Genomic DNA, 25,711 nt, shown 5'->3' with positions numbered 1-25,711 from the left:
AGTCATTTGTAAATGGCACTGACGCCAATCAGTAGTGCCAACTCACCTGTTTCAAATACTCGTCTATAGGCAAAAACAAAGGCGGTCCAAGTTAGGCAACGGTCCAATTTAGGTAACTCTCCCATGTATATATATATATATATATATATATATATATATATATATATTCACCGACCTCCGTGGCGAAGTGGTTAGCACAATGCGTTAACATCTACTCAAAAGTGCAGATAAATGGTGAAAAAGTGGTGAAAATAGCCGTTCTATATAGGTCGCTGAACACGAAAATCACACTGAAAATTGCCTCCTGGCTCAGGTTTCTGAGTAATTTTTTACATTTTACATATAACGCTATGGGAATACAATGGGAGCACAATAGTACCAATAACAGTTCACAACCTTACCATTTTATACATTTTATACAACCTTACCACTTTCCTTTGTAATGCTGTTCCATTGCAGAAATGTCCTCATGGAATTGCTCTCCTTTTTCGTTACTGAAAGCGTCATAATTCCCTGGGAAGACATCAATATGTGAATGCAGGAAGTGCATTTTAGTTACATGTTGCATCCAATTTTCACGTAGGCAGATATGAGTTCTCGCACTAGGTCTTTGTAATTTTCAGCACTAAGGTTGCCCAAAAATTGTGCACAAACATTCCGGAAACAATGCCAGGCATGTAGCTCATCAGGATTGAGATTTCATTCAAACTGTGTGTCTTGAAAAAGCTTGCGTATCTGGGGACCAATAAAAAAAACCCGTTTTACCTTTTCCGTACTTAGACGGAAAAGCACCTTTTACAAATTCTTTTGTGTCACCTAAAATTGAATACTGTTCTCCGATCTGATCTATGGCATGCCCTTCAAAGTCAGATATACTAAATTCCGTCCTAAATTTCTTCCTGGCCATTGTTCGACACCGAATTCCGTCCACAAAACACTCGCAAAAGTCCATCCTCCTGCAAATGTTAAATATCCAAACTCCTCAAGAGGGACATAGACTGGCTGACCATATATTTCAACATAAAATAGTGAATGGCAACATCAGAAGTGACCGCCTTCTTCAGGAAATTCACTTTCGTGTGCCTGCCCGCTCAACAAGAAGCACTCAACTTTTTGCTTCTCAGAAGCCGAGATTGTGCCTCATCCAACGCTCTCTGTTGCATAGACTGCCCAGTGAATATAATAATGTAGGAAGCCAAATAGACATTTTTGAAAATCTGGACCATTTTAGAAGAAAGTTAACTAAAAGTATGTAAGTCTATTAAGCACATGTAATTTTTCTATGTTATTATTTTTGTCCTTATATTCTATAAAATCGTTCCAATGTAAAATGGCTAACGCTGTATTTGGAATCTTCTATTAAATAAATAAATAAATAAATTAAATAAACTTCTGGCATAAGTATTCAAATGCATGTTTATCTTTGTTAATGGCCTTCGCAAATGCCTTCATCAGTCCCAGTTTTTTGTGCAATGATGGTACGACAATTCTTTTAGGGTTCACTAGAGGTTTGTATGAAACGTTTTGAGTGCCAGGCAACAAAGCTGTTCGTACAGGCCATTCCTTCTGTTTGTAATGGGCATGTCTCTCGCGGCTATCCCACTGACATATATAGCAACATTGTACCAACCTTGTAGACCGAGTTATCATTTTGAAATCACAACATACTAGCCAGTTATATTGATTTTAGTTTAAAAGATCCAGAAGGCGTCGTCACATGAGATAGCTTACTTTACCTAGGGCTGCATAAGCAACAGGGATTGATGGTGATATTTCATTACTATTATGCAATAGCATAGCATTGAGGCTTGTTTGTGACGCATCTATAAACAGTCTCCAATCCTCTGCTTTGTACGGAATGTTCAGTTTCAGCATCATTCAACCTTCAACATCATTGCAAAACACTTGAGTCGTCGCCACTGCTGAAAAATGTTGACAGTTCTTTTTGACAATCGCAAAGTGTAGATACTCTAACTGTATCTGCAAGGAGGTTCCACTGCTGCGATCTGTATGCTAAGAGATCAGCTTTATTCTTTAGCAGTTCTAAATCCCTAATCAAGTCTTGAAGTTTATTTTGTGTGATTCGGTGTACGTTACAGGAGGTACTTGTCGGTTGAAATGTTGGATCTGCATCACTGGTGCTTGGAACACTTTGTAACCCATCACGTTCACTTCCATCATCCTCCATATCACCGTCGGAATGTTAGCTGGGGGATCGGGGACTGGCAACCCTTCGCCATGGGCCACTGGGCGAATGACAGATGGTATCACAGAGTATAAATAAATAAGGGGGAACCCCCGATGTTACCAAACCTCCACCCGTATACCTTCGAGGGCATACGCTTTGTCCCAGTGCCTCTGTGAATAAACTGGGACGTCTTTTGCTCGAATTACGGTTCCCCCGTTATTGTTTTGCTCTACCACTTTATTAAATTTTCCATTACAATATTTGAAAGTATACAAGAAAATAACATTACTACATACATGAAATGATTACATAAAATAGTGTATGGACACAGTATTACAGTACACAATTGTTTCTTCGTGAGATGGAGATTCCGTATGAAAGTGTTTGCAGTTTATTGTAGTTTGGTATGGCTGTAAGTACCGGATTCTGTGGTGCCAGAATCTAAGAAATTGAGGATTTGTGTGGCTCGAGTGCTCTATTTAATATAGTTGGTTTTTAAAGGTATGATTAGGCTCCTGGACCAGCCACCGAGAGAGGGTGAGTTGATGGTTGAAGACCATTTGAGTTTGTATTGTTTCGTCCTTTGCTCCACCCCAGAGGCTAGGTGTTCCGCCCTCGGTGTCCCGTCCCGTTTCCTTTAGGAGGAAGTGTACAAGGCATGGAGCACTCGAGTTCCATCACTATAGTGGAGTATTGCAATTTGTAGTGAGAAGAAAGAGAAGTTGTGGATAAAATAAAAGAAAAGATCGTCGCCATGTTTGTGTACACTTCAGCTAATTCATGGCGACGTGTATGATTGTAATAAGATAACTAGTAATTGTAAAGTAAAATAAATTTTACTAAAATATTAATGGTATATATCACAGGGTATACAATCTTCTTCTTCTTCGTATTAATTCCTCCCTTCAAGCACGGTGTATGGTTTGTTGGTTCACGCCAAACGGCGGACACACCAAAACGCATCGAAACTTTCTTCCCAAGCATCAAAGCATTAAGTGTGGATGAAGAAGTCGTACAACAAACGTGGGGAGCTCACGATTTATCCTGGTCTTCGACGCGACACCCAAAGTACAGTAAATATGACTTTTTCACTGCAGAAGTCGATGGCCGATTCCTGGAACCACAAATCACGTCAGCGGATATATAGCAAAAGTTGTCCAGGAATTGATACAGGAGCGGGGCATTGCTGCACACTCAGAGGACCACAAAATTTATGACAAATGCACAAAGTCACTAATGCAGTAAGTCACTAATTCAGAAACAGACGGCGCAATATCAACTTCTCCACGCGCTGACACGTACAAGTCTGAGGCCGTTGGATGGAACCGGTTTTAACCGCACGATCACGTGATTCATGAGACGAAGGCCGGAAGCAAAGGTGCCGAGTCGATAGCAGCTTTATCGAGAACTTCAGTGACTAGTTTATTTATTTTCCCTTATTTTTTTTTATTTCACGTATCGTAATTATAACGTCCCATAGCGTTATATGCAAAATGTAAACAGTAAAATTACTCAGAAACCTGAGCCAGGAGGCAATTTTAAGCGTGATTTTCGTGTTCAGTGACCCAAAACTCATAAAGGGTGGTTACTTTCAATTTTGTAAAAACATAAAATGAAAAATTGTTGAACAGTGATCATTGTATATTGAGTGTCGAAAAAAGAGAAAATGTCGATGTGTGAAAATCTCATCCCACGCCTGATTTAAAATATTAATCGATCAGTTAACTTGAATTGAATACTTCTGTCCCGGTGTGGCATTTCAAAATCGCCGTTTCAGCCCATCGTTTCATTCTTCACCAGAAAACTGTTCATTCGTATCCTGGCATGTAGATGATCCCGCAGAGCTGCACTGCAATTTGGGTTGCATAGAGTCAAGGATGGGAGGACTTTGCTTCCCTTTAAACTATTTTTACTCAAATCTTCTGCATGTTTAAAACTTTGATTGAAGAAGATAAATGATGTGTCGAAAGCTTTAGTAGCTAAAACAATAAGTGCATTCCTAAACGGGGCTTTAGCTATTTAGCAAAATACGAAAGATACTGAAATTTGGGGCCTATCCTCATTTACCCCCCCCCCCCCTCATCGACCTCTCTCAATGAAACCAGGGTTGTTGAAAGTCCAGGGTCTCATAAATTCAATTGGGTTCCGCTACAGGACCGGAACCTTTTATACCGCACAATTTAAATTCGGTCCAAGCTGCGTATTGCTTAATTTCAATACGAAACTTTGACCGAATATAAACTGATCCGGAAAAAAAAAAATTCCTGGACCGAATTCAAATACATTACACATAAAAAAGGTTATTTACGGTCCAGAACACATTTACGTTTGCTGATTTTTCTCTCCTGGACCGCAATTGAATTTATTTATAATTTATGGACCTTTAAGAACCATAACTGAAACAGTAAAGTTAAAAAGTTTCATTCTAAAACTGCAGTGCAAGTATTGTGTTAACCCTGCTGTTGTGTCATATTGACCCGAAGTATATAATTCCTGTATTAATTTTTGCACAAAGCTGTACTCCCGTGACTTTGTTTATAGTGGGTTGCTTGGTTATTCAAATGAATATATATACTATATATATATATATATATATATATATATATATATTACCACTACATACCCTTAATGGTGTGTTGGGATCAATATGACCCGAAGTCGTTATATGAACTTTTAATGAGTATATATAAATGTATTATTATTACTATAAAATTACAAAACAAAAAAAACATGAAACAAAAATAAAAGAAATACAAAATAAAAGCTATGAAAAGCAAATGTTGCCATATTTCTTTAAAGAAATAAGAAATATGTCACTCGGATCATATTGACCCGAATACTACAAACGTAATCAAAATTTGAATACTACAGCATGGCTAACAATTTCGTGACGTAACACATAATCAAGATAGCGGTAGTTTTTCAAGAAGGAAAAACACTATTAAAAGGTCTCCCAGACTAAATTTTATTTTCACGATCTGAAATTTCAGTTCAAATTACAAAAAACTAATTTCAAATAATACATGGGTTTCCACTTTAAGTTCGAAAATCAAGAGATAGAGACGTTTAATCTTGTTTTATCGAATTCCGAAAACAAAATTTCTTGTGAAGAAAATGTGATTACGAAATGTAATGCTGAAATTCGTAATTATCAAAGCCATTAGACAGTTTATACGGTTTCATCAGTCAGATTAACAAGCCATTGTTGCTAATTAACCTTTGCAAATGCACGATGAACTCGTTACACAAATCCAATTCAGGACATTGTTTATTTCTCTTAACACTGGAGGCCAATTGTTGTAAAGCTCATTTCGCATACAGTCATTTCCACCTCAATGCGGTTACGACTCAATAGCTACGTAAAAGTCCTGTAGCAAATGCCATTATTGTGTTTTATCTCAGCAAAACTGTGCTCATCCAGTCGTTTAACATATAATTTTTGTTTTTAATCTCTCCTCCGCTATCATAGTGTACAGGGTGTCCGGGTTAAAAGTATACAAAAATACACACAAATATTTCAGCATCTGTAAAGTTTGTTAACTTTCTCGTCCCAGTTTTGTACAAAGTAACACAGATAGCTTTCATGTACGCTGGTACACTTCAATGTAGCTCGACAGATATGCAAACGATACTGAAGCTCGTCCCAAGTGTTGACCAGCATTTTAGGAGTTATTAGTGAAACGATACGCTGTCTCAGATCACCCAAATAGTGAACTTTTCTATTGTACACAACATCTTTAATGAAGCCGCATGCAAGAAAAGTCTAATGGTGTCAGTGTAGATGGCTAGGCAGTTTCTGCGCATGCGTGACTCAACAGCACGACTGATGTACAAGAGGACTACTGAAATTTGGAATCGATGGTCTATCGACTGAGCTTCACCACGAGGCAATACAAGGAGCAGTTTTGGCATCATAAGCAGTTATTTTTGTATACCTCTGGCCCGGACACCCTGTATTTTGCATTACGCGAGCACAAAAACGCATACAATTATACTAATAACGAAAATCATACACACAAAGACTGTAAGATCTGAATGTTCTTGAATAATTCTTGAAGAATATATCTGGAATCAGTAGAGTTAACTCCTCCCTAAATCATTTGTTAGTTCTAGGTGGGTATAAACCCTGGGATATACAATATACGCGGGGCATATAACCAACATTTTTTAGGGATCTGAAAAAAAACCGATATTTTTGTTCATTAGTTCTACGTAATCACAATATAACGTATTTTTTATATATATACAGTAAAACCTGTCTATCCCGGAACATGATGCTCGCAGCAAAGTTCTGGTTTCAAAATGAAACCATACAATTTAGGACATTCCCCATTCAAATAGGTAATATTGAATTTTGTATTTTTAACGTGTCTTAAAGTTTACACATGCTGTTTCGACTTCTCTGCTGACAAAACATTCAGTTTGCTGCAGTGTGAAATGTACTTAATAAAAAATATATATATTTTTTATACGTATACGTTTTCGGCTTTCTAGACTCAAAAAGTTAAATATAGCAACATTGACACGTAAGCTATATAATGAATATGTGCTGTAATCGTTATATCGTCTTTTTACGTATTCTATAATAATAATTCAATGTTATTTTACATACCTAATGATCATTTATATTATTATTTGAAACTCGCTGCAGGAAAATGGAATTTGTGCACTTTTTGTTACAGCCGCAAGCAAGTTCTGCTCCCATGGATAGAACACAATGGAATTGGGCTACAACATAATATGTTGGTTCGAACTCCCCGAGATATACCGGGTGATCCGTTTGAGATGTCAGAAAAGTAAACCGTTGTGTACAATAGGTTAATGCACGTATCTCTGAACAGTTTGTTGTAATACAAGATGCAGAAAGGATGTAAGTTTTGAGTGAGTGCAGGTTTACAGACTTCAGCCATGTGGCTGTACTAGTGTGCATATAACACTCGAAAATTTCACATCCCATACGATACATTGTGCGCTGTTATGGCGCTGCCATGAACGCTAGCGCCACGCGGCTGAAGTCTGTAAACCTTCACTCACTCGAAACTTACATCCTTTCTGCATATATTACAACAAACTGCTCAGAGATACGAACATTAACCATTGTACACAACGGTTTACTTTTCTGACATCTCAACGGATCACCAATATTTCTAGATACATGCCTACCAGCCCCTCCCCCCCTCCAACCCCCAGTTTTGGCACCCAATACCTGCTACATCATTCATACGTTAGTGTACACATTCACAATTTAACACATCTTACATCATGTTCACAAATCATTCATTGTTCTTTTTTTAAAGTAAAAGAACACGTTTATCAAAACCTGAATATGCTAGTCCATACGTCCCAGATGTGAACATATCCTCTTATCTTCAACGTATGTGCAAATTGTGAAGGCCCTCCGATGGCGCAGTGTAATCAAGAGGTCCCGGATTCGATACCCGGTGGAGGCTCATAGAGGTTCGGATCCCACTTAAAACTGCAGGTCCGTCCAGATAGCTTATCTGTGCATAAAGTGGACTTAAAATAACAAATTGTAACCCTCCTATAACTTCAAACCAGTAAAACACCGTTAATGCGGACTCCGATAAGGCAAAAGGCTAAACAAAAGCAGAATGCAAGGTTTTAAATGTGGCTGGACGAAGTCAACAAGAGAACTTCCCAAAGAAAAGGCAGTCAACCACTGATGAAATTCTGTTTCCCGCAGACTTTGTACTGTACTGTATAGTGTATTTAGGCCTATGGCCTTTAAATACTCCCTAATAAACATGTTTTGTTTGCTATAAACAGAGTTTTAATGCACTTTCTACTGTTCTTTTAGGTTATTTCAGTTAATCCGGACTTTCGTTAAAGCGGTCAACTTATCCCCCCCATTAGTCCGGATTATCGAGGTTTTACTGTAATCGTAAAATGTTTGCAAAACAAGTCAGGTATTTTTTACAACTCATACGTAATGAAACTGGCATTGAACATTAAGCCTTTGGATTGATTTAACAAATGTTGAAGGTATACTTTCTGCTGTGTTCATAAGGATAGTTTTTTTATGGATATTTAATTGTATGTTAGTTTTAGAATTAAAATAGCGTTTCAGTAATACAGATGGATAAGTGCTAGTATTCGCTAACTTTGCTTCTGCCTTTTTGGCAGGACAAAAAGCAACCAGCGATGGATGAAGCTGCGAACAACCGTACAGATTTCCAACGCCCTCGCACCCCCCACGAAGAAACCGACGCTGAAGAGGGAGGATTCTTTTCTCAAGAGGTTCTCTACGCGACAGGCTCCCGAGACGCAGGTAAGAAACAAGTTATCTTTGTTTTCCCCTTGCTACAGGTCAACGCTTTGGTATCCTATCTCGGCCTCTCTATTATTCCCCATTTATCCTGTTGGCATATGTTATGTGACCTACTTAAAATATACGAGGGTAGTTTGAAAAGTAAGGTAAACGAATCATAGATGGCAGCACCATAATCGAAACCGATGCACGGTCGATAAGTTCGTTCCTTCAAACGAGCCCTTTGCAGAGTCCGCATCTATTTCCCCATTTAAACGATATACTGTTCTATCCTTCCACTCAAATTAGTATAATTACGCAGATGAATTGTTGTTAGCAAGCGTAGCAACATATCGTGAGGCCCAGGGCGAGATTAGAATGCGAGACCTCCATCCGTTCTTAAATTTTGAAATCTCAGTGTGAATCGAACAAAATCTTCAGAGATACCCTAGGAAATTATTACATTTAATTAATAATAATTTACTGATGAAAGTGATATTTAATAATTTCATTCACCCTAAAAATGTCTTTCTCGGTTTTCTGGGAGCTGAAATCTGAAGCTGTAGGAAATAGAAACAAACTTCTATTATCATCCATGCCCTCCTTGAGGGGAAAACAATGCAAGCACTTAAATGGTTCACACGTGCTTCGTGGCAGTTGGAGGTGGTTTGTTGTTAGCATTTCAAGATCGGGAGTGCAAGGTAAAGAGAAAAAAGACAAGACAAAGCTTTTTATTCAATAACAGAGAAAATGGATAAAAATGTCCAATCAAGTTATCGGTAATTTTTGCGTAAATGTTTCACATGAGAAATACGACAATAATTTAAGTTTTTACTCTTTCGGACCCTTTACTCAACCTGAATGTTACGCCTGATTTAAGGTATTCATTCAAATTATAACGTTTAACTAGAATTTTAAATCAGAATGTTCTAATATTATTGCCTACGAAATAGCATTTTTTCATCTTTTTTCTGATTTCTACTATTGCATTTTTTGTATCAACCCCATGGAATGTGAGGCCCCGGACTGTCGCCCATTTTGCCCAGCCCTTGCAACGCCACTGACTTTGGTTAAACGTTGATCAATCTCTGGCGTGGACTTACTGGGACCAATTTCTTTGTCCCATTAACACCTTTCAGTGCAAATCTGAGCCACTGTCTTTTAGATGTAGAATGTTTTATAATCATAACAGGATAGTTGGTTGTTTTTTCTTACTGAAAAATTAACACGTGTCAAAATATGCTTTAAAGAAAGTGTAATTTCTTTGTAGCAACTGTCAACATGCCTTCCATATACTCATCCTATCGAATTGAGAAATGCAAAGAATGAATATTATGCCAGTCATGTTATATTGTACTTCTAAATTGAGGGGTCTAGTGAGAGTGGGAGCTATGCCACTTTGACAAGAAATGGAAATAAATTGAGCTTTCTAAAGCATTGCGTTGAGTCATAATTTGTATAACAAAGGGTATTTTTTTCTGAACATATTGTTAGGTAAATTATTCAAAAGGAAAAATATGAATTTCAATATAAATACCATTTATTATGAACATGTATGGTATATTGTTGTAGTATACAGACGTGGAAAAATCAATCTAGCACATCAAATACTTTGAACAAGGCTTAAATACTTTTGCCTGAGTGTAAATCATGTTCACAGGGTTACATATGATCTACATAAAGACAACTTCATATGTCTTCTGGAGGATCTTCACTGTCCATTGTTACTGTGGATTTTAGTTTTTGGTAAACACCATGAAGAACTGGAGGAATATAAGGCATTATTGCCATGAGATCTTTTAACTTCAGGGCTGATATTAAATCTAGCACAGGTTACTGCAACACAACCTCTGCCACTCCTATTGCAGACACCATCAGTAAGTGGCATAGCTCCTTCTCTCACTCGAAATGAAGATGAGGACGTATTCAAGAACTCAGAAAATCTGCTGCAGAACAAGCGGGAGCTAAGCCACATGGTTGTAGTTCACATGATAGATGACAGATGGTAGGAGAAGACTGAAAATGGCAAAAAATAAAATTTTCAAGATTTGTGGCATAGCTCCCTCTCTCACTAGACCCCTCAATTGTTTCAGAAGAACCGAATGGACGTGCCCAATGGAGGCGCTGATGGGTATGCAAATCCATGAACGAAAATAATACAATTTTGAGAAAAAACATTCTGTGAACGTTTATTCTGAATCATTCTTTTGCAAGTGAACTACCTTTATGCATACTAATCATCAATTGCTATAATCACATCTCATCAAAGAGCAATTTTGCGGTACAATCTACTTCCTTTCTTGGGATATTTTATTTTTGTCACCGCCTCTAATCTTCTTCTTTCCTTCTCAATGGCCACGGAAGAATAAAATGAAAAGAGGTGGCTATCATCCGGTCCAAGCAATTTCAGGGAAGATTTACCAGCCTTTTTGCTTCAGTGTTCTGTCGGTTACCCTTGGGACTATCTAAACTTTGAAAGAACCGCAAAAGGTGGAGAAATTTATTCAGGATGCGTATAATATACTCTTCCAGCTCTTAAATGTGAATTAGACTTTGTAGCTGGTGTAATTTAAGCCCACTTATGCACCGATAGTCTAATCGGGACTGGACTTAAAGTTTAAAGTGGGATCTGGACCACTATACGTGCACGCGTGTTGGAACATTAATAAATCTTCGTAGTTGCCTGTAATATTATACGGATGCCAAACTTGGTCCCTTACATTGAAAGAGGAACATAAATTGAGAGTATTTGAAAATAAGATCCTTATGAAAATATTTGGACCTAAAAGGGATGAAGAGACAGGTGAGTGGAGAAGCTTACATAATTTAGAACTGCATAATTTGTATTCATGTCCAGATATTATTAGAATGATTAAATCAAGAAGACTTAGGTGGGGAGACCGTGTGGCACGAATGGGAGAGGAAAGAAGAGTTTAGAGGATTCTTGTTGGGAAACCTGATGGTAAGAGACCTGTAGGAAGACCAAGACGAAGATGGAGGGATAATATTGAGATGGACCTAAAATAAAATTGTTAGGGATGGAAAAGAGTATATATATAGATCTTGCTCAGGATAGGGATAGATGGAAGGCCTGTGTTGCTGCAGCCATGAACCTTCGGTTAAAGAGGGCTAGAGAGTTAATATTTTTTTAGTTGCGAAGTTAGCTGTATAGCAATTAGATACGATACTATCTTTGTAATAGTATTGAATGGTAACTATGTTTCTATAAATGTTGGGTAGCAACACTAAAAGGCAAAGTTTGTCCATCTGTAATACGAAAAGCTTCGAAGCAGTTGCCAGTGTATGCTTCTGGCATTTTTCTTTGACAAGCAGTGGAATTCAGGTTCCTGAAATCTGAGCATGTTTTATGTGGGAAGTAAAGGAAACGAAGCTTAGGTGGATCATTTAATTAATGCTAAAGCAACATTCCGTACGATATTAAGCATCTCTGGTTGTATTTGCACCAAGCATTTCAGCTTTCACAAAGATTTCCGTACAATATTTTGTAGTGTATTCATTTTTCCGTTCTAGAAACGCATGAAGTTGAAAGTAGTGTGTGCGTGTTTGTAGTATATAGTATGTAATCTTGAGATTCCCACGTCAGTCGAAATCATGTTTTCTAACTCTGTCTAGTCCGATGTTTCAAGACTATAGACTCAACTTAATATTGCGAATTTGCAACACTGCACAACACAGAGTGACGGACAAGTAGCGTGAATTTCGTTAATTTGAAAGAGTAAATGTCACCGTAGGTGCTTTACTAAAGAATGGTTATGAATTCATAAGCAAGGATAAGGCTAGTAAATGCTTTAAACAGAATACAATGCTGTATAACTCTAGTTTTCAGACTGCATCTGGCTTTCTCTAGAACACGTGCTTTTGTTTACTTCGTAGTGGACAAAATGGACTTTAAGTGCCTGCATACCTCAAAAATAAGTCTCTGGGGTCCTCCTGTATTCACTTATGAGCCACTGCGAAGACCTTTACACCCATCTGCCTGAGAACTGAATTTCTCTGTAGACTAGATTTTCATAGATTAAGAAATTTCCTTTATCGCCTTGATGTGGTTTAATTAAGTAAAGTGTCATAACAGAAAACATTGTGGTAAACTCCAAGTCACTTATCGGTGTATCTACAATTTCATTCAGGAAACAGGCTATTGTATTTTCAATCAGGGTTGTTAAGGGTCCAAGAATTTTAAATAAATCCAATTCCGGTCCAGGAGAGAAAATAAGCAAGCGTAAATGGATTCTGGACCGTAAAGAACCTTTTTAAATGTAAGGTATTTCAATTCGGTCCAAGAACCTTTTTTCCGGATCACTTTAAATACGGTCCGGGAACCTTTTTTCCGAACGAATTTAAATTTGGTCCAGGAACTGTTTTCCAGATGAACTTAAATAACATCCAGGAACTTTTTTCCCGGATGAATAATACGGTCCGGGAAACTTTTCCCGAACGAATTTAAATTCGGTCCAGGAACTGTTTTCCGGATGAACTTAAATAAGATCCAGGAACTTTTTTCCCGGATGAATAATACGGTCCGGGAAACTTTTTCCGAACGAATTTAAATTCGGTCCAGGAACTGTTTTCCGGATGAACTTAAATAAGATCCAGGAACTTTTTTCCCGGATGAATAATACGGTCCGGGAAACTTTTCCGAACGAATTTAAATTCGGTCCAGGAACTGTTTTCCGGATGAACTTAAATAAGATCCAGGAACTTTTTTCCCGGATGAATAATACGGTCCGGGAAACTTTTTCCGAACGAATTTAAATTCGGTCCAGGAACTGTTTTCCGGATGAACTTAAATAAGATCCAGGAACTTTTTTCCCGGATGAATAATACGGTCCGGGAAACTTTTCCGAACGAATTTAAATTCGGTCCAGGAACTGTTTTCCGGATGAACTTAAATAACATCCAGGAACTTTTTTCCCGGATGAATAATACGGTCCGGGAAACTTTTCCGAACGAATTTAAATTCGGTCCAGGAACTGTTTTCCGGATGAACTTAAATAAGATCCAGGAACTTTTTTCCCGGATGAATAATACGGTCCGGGAAACTTTTTCCGAACGAATTTAAATTCGGTCCAGGAACTGTTTTCCGGATGAACTTAAATAAGATCCAGGAACTTTTTTCCCGGATGAATAATACGGTCCGGGAAACTTTTCCGAACGAATTTAAATTCGGTCCAGGAACTGTTTTCCGGATGAACTTAAATAAGATCCAGGAACTTTTTTCCCGGATGAATAATACGGTCCGGGAAACTTTTCCGAACGAATTTAAATTCGGTCCAGGAACTGTTTTCCGGATGAACTTAAATAAGATCCAGGAACTTTTTTCCCGGATGAATAATACGGTCCGGGAAACTTTTTCCGAACGAATTTAAATTCGGTCCAGGAACTGTTTTCCGGATGAACTTAAATAAGATCCAGGAACTTTTTTCCCGGATGAATAATACGGTCCGGGAAACTTTTCCGAACGAATTTAAATTCGGTCCAGGAACTGTTTTCCGGATGAACTTAAATAAGATCCAGGAACTTTTTTCCCGGATGAATAATACGGTCCGGGAAACTTTTTCCGAAAGAATTTAAATTCGGTCCAGGAACTGTTTTCCGGATGAACTTAAATAAGATCCAGGAACTTTTTTCCCGGATGAATAATACGGTCCGGGAAACTTTTCCGAACGAATTTAAATTCGGTCCAGGAACTGTTTTCCGGATGAACTTAAATAAGATCCAGGAACTTTTTTCCCGGATGAATAATACGGTCCGGGAAACTTTTCCGAACGAATTTAAATTCGGTCCAGGAACTGTTTTCCGGATGAACTTAAATAAGATCCAGGAACTTTTTTTCCCGGATGAATAATACGGTCCGGGAAACTTTTTCCGAACGAATTTAAATTCGGTCCAGGAACTGTTTTCCGGATGAACTTAAATAAGATCCAGGAACTTTTTTCCCGGATGAATAATACGGTCCGGGAAACTTTTCCGAACGAATTTAAATTCGGTCCAGGAACTGTTTTCCGGATGAACTTAAATAAGATCCAGGAACTTTTTTCCCGGATGAATAATACGGTCCGGGAAACTTTTTCCGAAAGAATTTAAATTCGGTCCAGGAACTGTTTTCCGGATGAACTTAAATAAGATCCAGGAACTTTTTTCCCGGATGAATAATACGGTCCGGGAAACTTTTCCGAACGAATTTAAATTCGGTCCAGGAACTGTTTTCCGGATGAACTTAAATAAGATCCAGGAACTTTTTTCCCGGATGAATAATACGGTCCGGGAAACTTTTCCGAACGAATTTAAATTCGGTCCAGGAACTGTTTTCCGGATGAACTTAAATAAGATCCAGGAACTTTTTTCCCGGATGAATAATACGGTCCGGGAAACTTTTCCGAACGAATTTAAATTCGGTCCAGGAACTGTTTTCCGGATGAACTTAAATAAGATCCAGGAACTTTTTTCCCGGATGAATAATACGGTCCGGGAAACTTTTCCGAACGAATTTAAATTCGGTCCAGGAACTGTTTTCCAGATGAACTTAAATAAGATCCAGGAACTTTTTTCCCGGATGAATAATACGGTCCGGGAAACTTTTTCCGAAAGAATTTAAATTCGGTCCAGGAACCTTATTTCTGAACGAATTTAAATACTGTCCAGAAACCTTTTTCTTTCGAATCAGTTTAAATATGGTCCAAGTTCCGTATTGAAATGAAACAGTACGCAACTTGGATCAAATACGCACCTGACGATAAACTATTATCTACTTGTGAGCATGAAAGAATAATCCAATTGCTGGTTATCTCGAGAATCTAAGGAACAAGGCCGTGCTTAACGGTAGAAATGGGCGAAACGCAAACGCTGCAGTTAGGTTACCTGCATGCACAGAACGGTTAATCGGGAACCCTCAATTACAAGGCGGCACATTACAATTACGCCCCATTTTAAAAGGAATTAAAAATACAATTAAAATTTGCAAATACACTATACAGCATGTAGCTGATACAGATTGTAAGTCGATTTCTCATGTATTTGAGCTGTGTACATGTCCTGTAATATTTGTAGGACTTTCAAGGTTTTTCCTTTGGCTATTCCTTGTAATTGTAAGGATAACAAAAAATAATTAATTTTTAAAGCGGAAGTTTATCTATAAAAATAAAGTTTCGAAAAGTTATCGGGAGGTAAAGATACATCCCTTATTTGCCCTCAAAGCTTTGCAGTTAAGATGGGTTCATAGAAGCTTCAATTACCGAATGAAACGTTAATTATAAACATGAGTACGTGGTGGGGAGGGATCCCCTCTCTGGCGTCATGGGCACAATTCGTTGATGGCTTTGTTTTCAGCTAAACTCCTTTGAGAGCCGAATTTCCCGCCGGGACAAAGTTTAATCTTGACGGCGTGGAAGCCAAATTGATTACTCCACGGTCGAGCAGCAGGCTTAACCGAGGGCGGAGGTGAGAAGCAAATAATTAACGCGATTTCCTCCAGGTGGCAGAAAGGCGCCACTGCCATCTTCCGGCCACCCCAAGAAGCAACAAGTGCAAGGGAACAGAAAATAATCGATCACTTTTAAGCTTCTTCAGAATTTGTCAAATCCGCAAGAATCGTTAAGCCAAGCTTACCCGTGCCGTATGAGAAACGTATTTTTGCCGGGAGGAGTGGGGGGGGGGGGGGGGGCGGTCACAGGCCCACATATTATTTTATTACTAAAATTCAAGAAGCCATTTTCTTACCGAACCGCTGCTTCCTTTGTTGATTATATGTGTGCAGCTATTTATTAATTATAATAATTACAAAAACATTATAATTAACAACCAATTGTACACTTTCACTGGCATGAGTGACTCGAATAACACGCTTTCAAAGATGGCACCTGATAGGTCCACCTAGTGCATTTTGCCTCCTACTTACATTGCATTTATGTTTTTATGAACAAAAGTAATACAGAACTATTCAGAACACCCTAGGTAACAAAGTAATTTATTTTCAATTTTTTATAAAAAAAATTCACCGTACAAAATTAAAAAAAAAATAGATGGTGCTCCCTTCCTCTCGGCTAAGGTAGGGTTAAGACCATCTCTTCTGAAATACGGTAAATATTTCTTCATAATATTTTGATTGATATAAATTGAATATTTTATAAATAATATTTTTTAAAATTGTAACCTACAGGGTGGCTCAATAAGTCACTTAACACCCCCAGTACAAGGCTACTGCGGCATGGAACGTAAAAATGGCGATGACCAATCGTTGCCTGGCCAAGGGGGAACTACATTGACGTTACCCGCATGGTCGGCAGCCATCTTGATGTCCGCCATCTTGATCTCAACTTCAGAAATTTAAATGGGAAGGGGGTCTTCCATCTGCTCCTATCCTGAGCAAGATCTATATACTCTTTTCCATCCCTAACAATTTCCTGTAGGTCCATCTCAACATTATCCCTCCATCTTCGTCTTGGTCTTCCTACTGGTCTCTTACCATCAGGTTTTCCAACAAGAATCCTGTAAACTCTTCTTTCCTCTCCCATTCGTTCCACATGGTCTGCCCACCTAAGTCTTCTTGATTTAATCATTCTAATAATATCTGGACATGAATACAAATTATGCAGTTCTAAATTATGTAACCTTCTCCACTCACCTGTCTCCTCATCCCTTTTAGTTCCAAAGATTTTCCTAAGGATCTTATTTTCAAATACTCTCAATTTATGTTCCTCTTTCAATGTAAGGGACCAATTTTCGCAACCATATAATACTACAGGCAAAATTACCGTTTTGTATATTTTAACTTTCAGTTTCTTAGATATTAAACGAAAGTTTATGAAGAGAAAAGTAACATGAATTTCGTGAATTAAGCCTGCTTTTTATTTCCTCTTTAATATCATTTTCATTTGTTAGTATGTGAATATATTCCCAAATTTAATTTAAAAACTGCTCTTACTACACAAAATAAACATACCCTTTCTAATAGCAAATTTATGTCGTTACTAGAAAATTAAATTTATTCCTGCATAAAGGGGTCCAATTTTGCTTCTCAAACATTTACAGGAGAATTAATCAATTTTCTGTGAACTCTCAGGATAATTCTGACTTCAGAAAGTGTCGTGTCGCTAAAACAAAAACCCTCTAAATTTCGTGTTTGAGTGTATTTCGCATTTTGCAGTTCATTTCGTATCATTTCGTGACAAAATAGGGTAGGAAAATGCTCCTCACATCTTTCAGAAACATAAAAATTAACATTACAATGTATTATTTCACATTTCGTGTTTTCGTCAAAACGAAATATACATGCCTCTAGTAATTACATACAAATCCGGAATCTAATGATACGTAGCGAAACACAATTTAACGCAAACTTTTGGAGAACAGTCAAGGAGGAAACATTGGTAATTTCACCCTCTCTGCCCTCGTGAGAAGAAAACGTAAATGGACGTTTGCTGTAAGTGAAGGACGTGCCAGTCTGAAGCTTCACACAAGTAAGAAACAAATACGCGTCCAATGCTTTTACATAGTTAAAGATAACTGCTCCATCCGTGAAATATTAATATTGCTCTCTTGGTTACGGAACACATTTGACTGCAGTCAGGGTCCTCCTGGGAACTGTCAGTGGTCAGAGGATGCTGGTCGATCTCTCATTAAGCATTTAGCACAGTATGTGCTCAGCAGGATTCAAGGATGCTGAATCAATTTCTGGAGAAGTTTTTTCTCGAAAGATCTGAGACCAGAAGGAGAATTAGCTGAGATGGAATTGCTCCATTCTCTGCAGGCTAATGCTGTTGCGAGTCAGTCGGCCTGGAAACACGTTCTTGACAAGATAAGCAGCAGAATTAACGGAGCTATTTTGGAGTACGAAACTCTCCATGGTACTGTCAGATTAAGAGAAGCTGCGAGCACAAATACCTAATGTCAGAGCAGTTGATGTGAGTTATATTATGAAGAATTCAAACTTGTATTTCGCCGTCATGGTGAAGTGGATAGCACAGAGCGCTACAAGGGCAGGAGTGCCGGTTTCGAATCTGGGCCTGTGAGTGAATGTTTGTGATTGTCCACTCATCAATTTCATCATATCATCACTCATCCCCAGATTCGCAAATTAGCCAAATGTGGCACAAAAAGCGAAGTGAAATTAAGCAAATCAAAGTTCAAAAAGGTTAGAAAACTATTTACGAGTGATTGTTTTTGGAATCGGGACACCGCTTTTCATACTAATTTACCAGGTTACAGACTCTACAAGGACTACGTTATTAGCCAGTGGCGGCGATTGGTTTCCAAAACCAGGGGGTAAAGACAGTATATCATAACGTTCTGCAAGAAATGTGGGATCGAACTAAATGCTTATCTTACGCAAGAATATGACGGTGTTCGGATATATTCTTCAACAATATACACTCTTTCCTGTGTAGAATATGGCATTTTAAAAACACACACACGACGTCAGCATAAGTAGACACAATCTGGAATGCCGTTCGCGGCACCTAAGGCCACCTAAGGCACAGAAAACATAACAATTGATACACGTTTTTCTGTACCCACATTTCAGGGTTGCAAGGTGTATGTAATTTATTGCATATGTTCGAGAATAACCAACTTTCTTCTTTGTCGTTAAAAGTGCCTTAGTGTGATAGCCTGAGGTGAAACACGTCTGTTAGTGACACGTGACACCAACAGTGTTGCCAGTGTCCGTCGTAATATTGTGAAAACATCGATTTTTGGAACAGCCCATTTATTCCCTTCTGCAATGTTTTTGAAACTTCGTCAAAGTTCTTTTTCTGTCAAATTCATTAGATGGCCATTAAAATTGTTCGTTGGTATTGTGAAATGTTGCAATAATTTACCTCAGTGAGTTCTGTGCATCAATATACACGATTTGCAAATATTTTTTTTCCGTCCTTGGCAACACTTTGCTTATTTGTTATTAAAACATGCATGTTCTTACATATGTTTGTCTCTCTAAATTTTCCCAATATACAGGGCATTCTCTTGGCAGAAAACGTTTCTTCTCATTCCGTTTCGCTATTCCGTTATACGGTCGTAAACACCGGGTTGCGTGACTTTTCGGACACTCTGTACCTGTCTCTCACCTGTGTGGAGATGCTCCCTCGGGGTGTCGAAACCACGGACTTGGTTAAAGCGAAGTGTCCGTTTGTAGTGCAAACCTGGAAGCCCAGACTTCTCTCCCTTCTCCTGAACTTTTGTTCGTAGTTCTGCACCCTCTGACTGATAGCTTACAACTGACCACTGCCCTCCGTTCCCATAGACATTTATTGCACTCGAATTTACTCAATAATGCCGACTCAGTTACCTGTAGACTCTTCCTTGATTGCGATTGTTTGCACCTGTTTGCAATGATGGCGATCAAGGAAGCTCAGGGAGGCTCAGAAATGTCTGACAAGACATTCCTTAGATATTTCTAACTATTTCCTGACTGGAAAGGTGATGGCTAAGTGTCTGGTGTTCGGAGATCTATGTACTTTACATTTCAGAGATTCTACAGATTGTTACGATATTTTCCTTTGTAGATAAGGTTTAGCATAGTGCAAGGGCAAAAGTTATCGCCGCCATTGTTATTAGCGCATACACCGACAAATGGAAAGCGAAGAAAGTTATTGAAATCATGTAGTGTTCAGTGTAATGCGCTTGAATTTTCAACGTTGATTGCACCTTTGAGGTTGTACTCAGCTACGACTCGATAACAGATAATGCCTTGTTGCCACATGCTTCATCTTACGTTACCACAAAACTGTACCGTACTAGTTAAAGAAACTTTCAAATTATCATCATCAATTCTTCATATACCCAGTACGAAATTTTCTGTCTGTTTCATGCAATTAGTGGCCATGCCAGGAGCCACTTTTCACAACCTTCCGAAATCGGATAATTATCAATGGCGCCTACACAGCGTTGGATAAATAACCAGAACTCACCGCCGTGCAAACATTATCTTATAAATAATAGATTCTCCGAATTGAGAATTGGATAGAGCAAACAAGAAAGTACATTTCAAGGGGTTCCGAGTTCGACACCAGGTGGAGGCACAAGGTGGTTCGGATCCCACTTTAAACTATAGGCCGAGTCCCGATTATCCTTACTGTGCATAAAGTGGACTTGAAACACCAAAAAAAAGCAAGTACATTTCGAAACGTTGACTTTTGCAATGATTTGAGGCCCTCTGATTTTTTATGGTTTGCAGGATAAAATGTCTCGATAAATAGGGTTGCGTGTCCCCCACCCCAATTAGGTTGTTAACCACAATGGACATAATTCACTTCAGTCTTCTCATTTGGTGACAAGTGTAAGTGAGCACAAATTTTTCATCTACATGGCTCAAATTAAAACGTTAAAAGTCCAATAAACATTGTCGGGCAGACTGTATACAGCTCAAATTTACATGAGGTATCAACTCGTTCCTATTTACAAAACTCGTCGTCGCCTTGTAGTCAAGGGGTCCCGGGTTTGATACCCGGTGGAGGCACATAGTGATTCGGATTCCACTTTAAACTGTAGGTCCAGTCCCAATTAGCCTTACTGTGCATAAAGTGGACTTAAAACACCAACTCAATCAATATTTACGAAACGACCTCAAGGCTGCAACACTGATCAAGTGAGCTTCAAAACACCATTTTTGTTACTCTAAAGATGGCGCCTCCTATACACACTTGCACCAGTGAAGAAGGGTCATGGACGTTCGCAGGATTTTTTCCAGGGAGGGGCAAATAAGGTAGTTTTTCCAGGGGGGGCAAACAAGGCAAATTTGCCCCCATAATAGTGTTCTTCCCTCACAAAACATTGCTTCAATTCGAAGTTATCATATTTATGCAATAATTAACATATATCATTGTGGCTGAAATGAAATTATATGTTTGAAATATGTAATTTTTGATAGATTTTCATTTTCCAGAAGGGTGGGTCCTCCATTGCCCACCTGCCCTCCGTCAGCTTAAAACTTAGATTTTTCTCGGCAAATGAAAATTCAATATCTCTGTGTATGCTTACCACAGCAGCAAGTTTACTAATGGAGGAAAATGTTCGACAATGGCCTCAGTTCGCAGGCAGATAGATGCATCGGTTTTTGTGTTTTTATGAACCTTCTTGCATCTTTTTCGATGATGCATTTATACATTTGGTCTGAGCTAGACACTTTATGCAATTTTTTTGTTTACCTTTCTGTGTGTAGCATCAGTGGGGCCAATAGTAAAGAAAATTCTTTATGTGAATTCAAAGGCTTGGAAACATCGGATATCTTAGTTTCTGCAGTGAACCATCCGTATTCCATGAAGCACAATAAGGAATTAATAAGCCATTAGTTTGTATCTGCATCTTAATTCGGATTCTGCTGTCAGGCTAATACTCTGAATGATTTAATATTTGCGTGAAGTTTTGCGAAGAACATCCAAGACGTTCAGAACATCAATTGAATCTGAACACAATTATGCATTGTGGGGGAAACAGGCGAGAGCAAAGAGGATTAAGCGCTTGGACTTCGTGCTGAGATCATTGCCTTCGCTCGTGGCGGTCGATAGTGCCCTTTGTGGCTTCCGGGATCTATCCAGTAAGTTCGCGTATGCCCCCTTACATAGGGTGACCCTAATATTTTGACCCAGAAACGGGACATAAGTTTAACCTACTCCCTCCATTTCCTAAAAAAATCGGTTAGGCCTAATTATTTTTTTTTACTATTATTAACGTATTGTTATTATTTACTAGCTGATTAGCCGGCGTTGCCCGGGTATTTATTTATCCCAATTTTCAATTAGACAGAAAAATAATGAATTCTAACTATAGTGTAAAATGTAACTAAATTTATTTACAGGTATTTAAAAGTATAATTACAGTATACAAATTATAAAGTAAAAATTCACTGTAATATTAATATAACTGAAAACTTGATTATAAACAACATTTTTAGTTACACCTCCAGGAGCAAGAATAAATAAATTGAACGGCATTGGGAGTGTCACTATTCATCTCAGCGACGCCGAAAACTATGGATTCCACACTAATATCGGTCGTTTTCGATTATTTTTACATGTCACCCCCTTCCCTCCCCTACCCGTAGGGGTGCCAGGGGTATCTTACCCCCACAGTATTTATTTGCAGATTGAAAGTCATACTTGTACCAAGTATGGTTGAAATTGCTCCAGCCGTTCGAGAGTTATGCCGGAACAAACAAACATACATATATGCACACATTCATCATTTTTATATACACTATCTGGCCATTCGTCACCGGACACCCCACCAAAGGCGTGTGGAAGCGTCATGGTGTGGTCGTGCTTCTCCTGGTATGGTCTTGGTCCTCTTGTGTTAGTGCGTGGAAACATGAATGCAGATGCATACCTAACGATCCTGGACAATTCTGCGCTACCGACATTGTGGGCACAACTCGGTAGTGGTCCTTACCTGTTTCAGCACGACGATGTCCCATGTCATACGGAAGGTGTGATCAACACGTGGTTCGAGGATATGGGTGTGCAAAAACTTGATTGGCCCACCCAAAGTCTTGATCTCAACCCGATTGACCATCTTTGGGACGAGTTGGAGCGCCGGTTGAGAGCCAGGCCACACCGCCCAAAAAACACTAAAGAGTTGTTCGCCGCTTTGCAAGGGGAATGGAGCAGCATTCCCGTCGAAACCTATCGCAATTTGGTGGACAGTCTTCCTCAGAGGGTTGCGGCTGTACTTGCTGCGAAAGGTGGCCCCACACGATACTGACGGACGCCTGAAACCGGATTAAAGTACTCGTTCCAGGTGTCCGGTGACGAATGGCCAGATAGTGTATATAGAATTAAAGGATCGCATAAATGACACACCATAAACTACAAATTTGTATGATCAACCTTTGATGTTAATCCTATGCTGAATTTGAGTAATGTCAGAAGTATTTAGCAGAAGAACCAATCTTCTTGAGACTCTATGCGTGTGAATACAAAGTACTTTTCGGATGTGTACATGTGTGTGTGAGAGTGGAGTGCTTGTTATAAGCTTATATGTACTCGAGGTTTTCGATTTGTGTAAATATAGTCCAGGAATGTTATTTTCGTATCCAAAGTATGTGCGAAAAATATCAGCATGATGCCCAGATTAGACACAGTTTTGGTACAGAATATATCCTTATCCACAATGAAATAAAAATATCCAGATAATGTCCATATCACGTGAACCCATGTCCGAAACATGTTCGAAAGTCGTCCATAGAAAGTCCAAAACATATCCAAAAATGATCCACAAAATGTCCAAAGCACATCCTTCTTGGATACGCTATGGACGTCCCCTGGACGGACATATGGATATCCAGGGGACGTTCTATGGATGTCTACGGGACATTCCGGGACATCCTATGGATATCCAGAATTTCGGCACGAATATTCAGAAGACATCCATTAGATATCTCCTGGATATGTGTGTGCTGTACCCGGTGCAAGCATATACTGGTTCGGATCCCACTTTAAACTGTACGTGGAGTCCCAATGAGCCTTTCTATGCATAAAGTGGACTTTTAACAGAAAAATCTCAAGTCATATAAGAGCAGTAATATTCTTATATTTCCCGTTCCGAGGCAGGCTTTCCACGATGCATGAAACGGCCTCAGTACCAAGTGAGTTAAACAAGTTGGAGTTTTTTTTCATACAGCAGAGTTTCGTCCCTGTTTCAATTATTTTACGTCGCTTTTACATCTTTTGGGTTAATCACAACGATGAAGATTAATGATGAACTGATATCCGTGACAAAAATATTGAGCCCTCTGTTTACGTGCTTATAAAATTGTACTCCATGGGAGTAAAAAAGTCAAATATACCTAATTGGAAAGCCAATTTCAACTCTATCGGTTCTTTATTCAGATAAAAATATTCGTAAAAGTGTAGTTTTTCGTGTTTTTATGTAAGGTGAATTCAATTGTGTGTAGCTTCTTGTAAACCCGTCGTAAAAATATGAAGTTTCTTGTGATTGAAGCTTGTTTATGTGGAAATATCTTAGCCATGTACAGGGTGATTCAGAATTCCTATTACACACTTCTAGGGGTTGTAGAGGGGACTTGGTAGATCAAGTTTGATAAGTTTGGTACTACACAGATGACAAGATCATATAATTTCACATCTCAATCATCATCAAATCGGACAAAAACGATATGTGATGGAGAGACACGATGCAGAAGATGCTCTGCATACAGACGTTGCGTAGCTCTACCATTACATCCAGCTTCACCTTAAATGAACAACATTTCGGTGTCCTCGGCAAGCGTGTATTCCACCATACTGTACTGTCTTCCGCAACGACTGAATAGCAACTAACGTGGTCGAAACACACCGGATTGTAAACAGAGGACGTTGGAAGCAAGACATGACATCAGGTGACAGAAGACGTCGCCCTCCGTCAATGTGGGTTGCCTACCGTGAAGCGGGAGATGTGAAATTGTGATCTTGTCATCGGCACGTTTCCGGACGTGGGTTCCTTATCAAAACTTCATCTACGAAGTCCCCTCTACAACCCCTAGAAGTGTATAATAGCAATGCTGAATCACCCTGTGTAATGTTGCTATCACCTGTGGAACAGCCAGGATTAATGTTTAATAACAGTGTTGCAATCTCGGCAATGGTCAGTCCAATGGCGATGCAATGTATATCCCAATGATGAGCGTGGAATAAAAATCAAATTTCCACATTGTGCGAATTCAAAATTACAGACAGAATTGTCTCTCTTGGCAACTGGCTAGCGCGTTTTCCGTCTCGTTGCTACGGGCAAGTGTGCTTTGTTGCCGCCGCCCGCCCCTTTAAACTCTGCGTCCAGCCAGCAGCTTTGACACGGGAAGTGAGCCGAAAGTATTGCTTACTAAGCGAATTGTTGCGCTCAGGGAAACATTGTTGAGATGTTGTAATCGATAATTACAATTTTCATTTTATCACTAAAATGTTCTTTGTGAGTGTCTGTTCATCAACTAGCTGATTTACAGGGTATTTATTTATCCCATATTTTATTAGACAGAAAAATAATGAATTCTTAACTATAGTGTAAAAATAACTTTGAGTTGAACGCTATTGGGAGTGTCACTATTCATCTTAGCGACCCCGAAAAATATGGATTTCACTAATATCGGTCCTTTACATGTCACCCCCTTGTCACGCCCACCCCTAGGGGTGCCAGCGGTGTTTTGTAATTGGACGGCATTGGAATTGTTACTATTCATCTTAGCGACCCCGAAAACTATGGATTCAACACTAATATCGGTCGTTTTCGATTATTTTTACATGTCAACCCCT

At 38.9% G+C, this 25,711-nt stretch overlaps 1 protein-coding gene across 1 annotated transcript in view; it reads left to right on the top strand.

Annotated features, from left to right (window-relative positions):
* Positions 1-25,711, top strand: part of LOC146002364 (uncharacterized) — a 630,594-nt gene that overhangs the window by 240,744 nt on the left and 364,139 nt on the right. Inside the window, exon 4 of the mRNA XM_083140085.1 lies at positions 8,333-8,477. Within this exon, the coding sequence (XP_082996211.1) occupies positions 8,333-8,477 (145 nt within the window). The remainder of the gene's footprint in view (positions 1-8,332; positions 8,478-25,711) is intronic.

The sequence above is a fragment of the Lepisma saccharinum genome, chromosome 18 (assembly GCF_977018435.1).
Source record: "Lepisma saccharinum chromosome 18, izLepSacc3.1, whole genome shotgun sequence".
NCBI lineage: Eukaryota > Metazoa > Arthropoda > Insecta > Zygentoma > Lepismatidae > Lepisma > Lepisma saccharinum.
Note: the sequence above shows the minus strand (reverse complement) of the source record. Positions and strands in the feature narration are given on the sequence as shown.